The 4,973-nt window shown below is 46.5% G+C and overlaps 1 protein-coding gene across 1 annotated transcript; it reads left to right on the top strand.

Annotated features, from left to right (window-relative positions):
* Positions 1-724: 724 nt before the first annotated feature.
* LOC138861792 (sericin-2-like) lies at positions 725-1,747 on the top strand. The gene is made up of 2 exons (XM_070121632.1): positions 725-882; positions 1,018-1,747. The coding sequence occupies exons 1-2, from the start codon at positions 725-727 to the stop codon at positions 1,745-1,747; spliced, it is 888 nt and encodes a 295-aa protein (XP_069977733.1).
* The last annotated feature ends 3,226 nt before the right edge of the window (positions 1,748-4,973 follow it).

The following is a 4,973-nucleotide window of genomic DNA, read 5'->3' as shown; positions in this document are numbered from 1 at the left end:
AGTTGAACAAAGGGATTGGAAGTGAAAAGGAAGAAGTCTCTTGGTTAACACAATCAGTATCAGCACCTCATTTCAAGGACATTGTATGCCACTGACGATGTCCCAAGACGAAATGGCGTTTATGATGAGCCCCCGCTCGGAAACTGGGGAAATGGGAGGGGAATTAATTGTTACAGTCGAAGTAGTTGATACTAGCGAGTCACGAGGAATTCTGGAAGTGTTTAGGGATGCCATAACACCAGCAGGCTGCCCTCTGTGATGAACAGCGAGCGGCGGGAGCATCAAACGAATCAACTGACCGTCAGGTAACCAGCCACTCGAGCAAGATATTTACCTTGGAGAAATCCATGGCCTCAGCCAATTGATAATGAAGGTTGTAGATGATTACATGAAAGCCAGAGGTATTTTTAGGCGAGATAGTTGGCCTGAAGCAGTGGGGCATAACCCCGCTCTGAAGGCGGTGGAAAAAGAAGAGACGGGTGTCAAACACGGAAAGAGGAAGCAGAAGGGACCGCGTAGGAAAAAAACGGGTCCTCATGTAGTGAGGAAAATAACGGGTCCTCATATGGTGAGGAAAATAACAGGTCCTCATGTGGTGAGGAAAATAACGGGTCCTCATGTTATGAGGAAAATAACGGGTCCTCATGTGGTGATGAAAATAACGGGTCCTCATGTGATGAAAATAACGGGTCCTCATGTGGTGAGGAAAATAACGGGTCATGTGATGAGGAAAATAACGGGTCCATGTAGTGAGGAAAATAACGGGTCCTCATGTGGTGAGAAAAATAACAGGTTCTCATGTGTTGAGGAAAATAACGGGTCCTCCTGTAGTGAACAAAATAACGGGTCCTTATGTGGGGAGGAAAATGACGGGTCCATGTGGTAAGGAAAATAACGGGTCCTCATGTGGTGAGGAAAATAACGGGTCATGTGATGAGGAAAATAACGGGTCCATGTAGTGAGGAAAACAACGGGTCCTCATGTGGTGAGGAAAATAACAGGTTCTCATGTGGTGAGGAAAATAACGGGTCCTCATGTAGTGAACAAAATAACGGGTCCATATGTGGGGAGGAAAATAACGGGTCCATGTGGTAAGGAAAATAACGGGTCCTCATCTGGTGAGGAAAATAACGGGTTCTTATGTGGTGAGGGAAATAGCGGGTCATGTGGTGAGGGAAATAGCGGGTTCTCATATGGTGAAGAAAATAGCGGATCTTCATGTGGAGAGGAAAATAACGGGTCCTCATGTGGTGAGGAACATAACAGGTCCTCATGTAGTGAGGAAAATAACCGGTTCTCATGCAGAGAGGAACACAACGAGTCCTCATGTGGTGAGGAAAATAACAGGTCCTCATGTAGTGAGGAAAATAACCGGTTCTCATGCAGAGAGGAACACAACGGGTCCTCATGTGGTGAGGAAAATAACGGGTCCTCATGTGAGGAAAATAACGGGTCCTCATGTGGTGAGGAAAATAACGGGTCCTCATGTGGGGAGGAAAATAACGGGTCATGTGGTGAGGAAAATAACGGGTCCTCATGTGGGGAGGAAAATAGTTTGTCCTCATGTGGTGAGAAAAATAAAATGTCCTCATGTGGTGAGGAAAATAACAGGTCCTCATGTAGTGAGGAAAATTACGGGTTCTCATGTGGTGAGGAAAACAGTGGGTCATGTGGTGAGGAAAATTACGAGTCCTCATGTGGTGAGGAAAATTACGGGTCATGTGCTGAGGAAAATAACGGGTCCTAATGTGTTACGGAAAATAACGGGTCCTCATGTGGTGAGGAAAATAACGGGTCTTCATGTGATGAAAATAACGGGTCCTCATGTGATGAGGAAAATAACGGGTCCTCATGTGGTGAGGAAAATAAGGGGTCCTCATGTGATAAGGAAAATTACGAGTCTTCATGTAATGACGAAAATAACGTGTCATGTGGTGAGGAAAATAACGGATCCTCATGTGCTGAGGAAAATAGCAGGTCCTCATGTGGTGAGGAAAATAACGGGTCCTCATGTGGTGAGGAAAATAATGGGTCCTCATGTGGTGAGGGAAAAAACGGGTTCTCATGTGGTGAGGAACATAAAGGGTCCTCATGTGGTGAGGAAAATAATGGGTCCTCATGTGGTGAGGAAAAAACGGGTCCTCATGTGGTGAGGAAAATAATGGGTCTTCATGTGGTGAGGGAAAAAACGGGTTCTCATGTGGTGAGGAAACAGGTCCTCATGTGGTGAGGAAAATAATGGGTCCTCATGTGGTGAGGAAAATTACGGGTTCTCATGTGGTGAGGAAAATGACGGGTCCTCATGTGGTGAGGAAAATAGCGGGTCCTCATGTGATGAGGAAAAAACGGGTCCTCATGTGGTGAGGAAAATAACGGGTCCCCATGTGGTGAACATAACGGGTCCTCATGTGGTGAGGAAAATAATGGGTCATGTGGTGAGGAAAATAACGGGTCCTCATGTGGTGAGGAAAATAACGGGTCCTCATGTGGTAAGGAAAGTAATGGCCATGTCCTCATGTGATGAGGAACATAACGGGTCCTTATGTGGAGAGGAAATTAACGGGTCCTCATGTGGTGGGGAACATAACAGGTTCTCATGTGGTGAGGAAAATAACGGGTCCTCATGTGGTGAGGAAAATAATGGGTCCTCATGTGGTGAGGAAAATAACGGGTCCTCATTTGGTGAGGAAAATAATGGGTCCTCATGTGGTGAGGAAAATAACGGGTCCTCATGTGGTGAGGAAAATAACGGGTCCTCATGTGGTGAGGAAAATAACGGGCCTCATGTGGTGAGGAACATAACGGGTCCTTCTGTGGAGAGGAAATTAATGGGTCCTCATGCGGTGAGGAAAATAACGGGTCCTCATGTGGCGAGGAAAATAATGGGTCCTCATGTGGTGAGGAAAATAACGGGTCCTCATGTGGTGAGGAAAATAACGGGTCCTCATGTGGTGAGGAAAGTAACGGGTCCTCATGTGGTGAGGAAAATAACGGGTCCTCATGTGGTGAGGAAAGTAATGGGTCCTCATGTGATGAGGAACATAACGGGTCCTCATGTGGTGAGGAAAATAATGGGTCCTCGTGTGGTGAGGAAAATAACGGGTCCTCATGTGGTGAGGAAAATAATGGGTCCTCATGTGGTGAGGAAAATAACGGGTCCTCATGTAGTGAGGAAAATAATGGGTCCTCATGTGGTGAGGAAAATAACGGGCCTCATGTGGTGAGGAACATAACGGGTCCTTCTGTGGAGAGGAAATTAACGGGTCCTCATGCGGTGAGGAGAATAACGGGTCCTCATGTGGTGAGGAAAATAATGGGTCCTCGTGTGGTGAGGAAAATAACGGGTCCTCATGTGGTGAGGAAAATAACGGGTCCTCATGTGGTGAGGAAAATAATGGGTCCTCATGTGGTGAGGAAAATAACGGGTCCTCATGTGGTGAGGAAAATAACGGGTTCTCATGTGGAGAGCAAAGTAATGGGTCCTCATGTGGTGAGGAACGTAACGGGTCCTCATGTGGTGAGGAAAATAACGGGTCCTCATGTGGTGAGCAAAGTAATGGGTCCTCATGTGGTAAGGAAAATAACGGGTCCTCATGTGGTGAGGAAAACAATGGGTCCTCATGTGGTGAGGAAAATAACGGGTCCTCATGTGGTGAGGAAAATAATGGGTCCTCATGTGGTGAGGAAAATAACGGGTCCTCATGTAGTGAGGAAAATAATGGGTCCTCATGTGGTGAGGAAAATAACGGGCCTCATTTGGTGAGGAACATAACGGGTCCTTCTGTGGAGAGGAAATTAACGGGTCCTCATGCGGTGAGGAAAATAACGGGTCCTCATGTGGTGAGGAAAATAATGGGTCCTCGTGTGGTGAGGAAAATAACGGGTCCTCATGTGGTGAGGAAAATAACGGGTCCTCATGTGGTGAGGAAAATAATGGGTCCTCATGTGGTGAGGAAAATAACGGGTCCTCATGTGGTGAGGAAAATAACGGGTTCTCATGTGGTGAGCAAAGTAATGGGTCCTCATGTGGTGAGGAACGTAACGGGTCCTCATGTGGTGAGGAAAATAACGGGTCCTCATGTGGTGAGCAAAGTAATGGGTCCTCATGTGGTGAGCAAATAACGGGTCCTCATGTGGTGAGGAACATAACGGGTCCTCATGTGGTGAGGAAAATAACGGGTCCTCATGTGGTGAGGAAAATAACGGGTCCTCATGTGGTGAGGAAAAATAGCGGGTCCTCATGTGGTGAGGAAAATAACGGTTTCTCATGTGATGATGAAAATAATTGGTCCTCATGTGGTGAGGAAAATAACGGGTCCTCATGTAGTAATGAAAATAACGTGTCCGCATGTGGTGAGGAAAATAACAGGTCTTCATGTAGTGAGGAAATAAATAAATAAAATAGTCGGTCCTCATGTGATAAGGAAAATTAAAGGTCCTCATGTGGTGAGGAAAACAGTGGGTCCTCATGTGGTGTGGAAAATTACGGGTCCTCATGTGGTGAGGAAAATAATGGCTCCTCATGTGGTGAGGAAAATAACGGGTCCTCATGAGATGAGGAAATTAACGGGTCCTCATGTGGTAAGGAAAATAACGGGTCCTCATGTGGTAAGGAAAATAACGGGTCCTCATGTGGTGAGGACAATAATGGGTCCTCATGTGGTGAGGAAAATAACGGGTCCTCATGTGGTAAGGAATATAACAGGTCCTCATGTGATGAGGAAAATAACGGGTCCTCATGTGGTGAGGAAAATAACGGGTCCTCATGTGGTGAGCAAAGTAATGGGTCCTCATGTGGTGAGGAACGTAACGGGTCCTCATGTGGTGAGGAAAATAACGGGTCCTCATGTGGTGAGCAAAGTAATGGGTCATCATGTGGTGATGAAAATAACGGGTCCTCATGTGGTGAGGAACATAACGGGTCCTCATGTGGTGAGGAAAATAACGGGTCCTCATGTGGTGAGGAAAATAAC

This window comes from Penaeus vannamei, chromosome 5, assembly GCF_042767895.1.
Source record: "Penaeus vannamei isolate JL-2024 chromosome 5, ASM4276789v1, whole genome shotgun sequence".
NCBI classification, from domain to species: domain Eukaryota; kingdom Metazoa; phylum Arthropoda; class Malacostraca; order Decapoda; family Penaeidae; genus Penaeus; species Penaeus vannamei.
The sequence above is the reverse complement of the archived record's forward strand: the minus strand, read 5'-3'. Positions and strand labels throughout refer to the sequence as shown.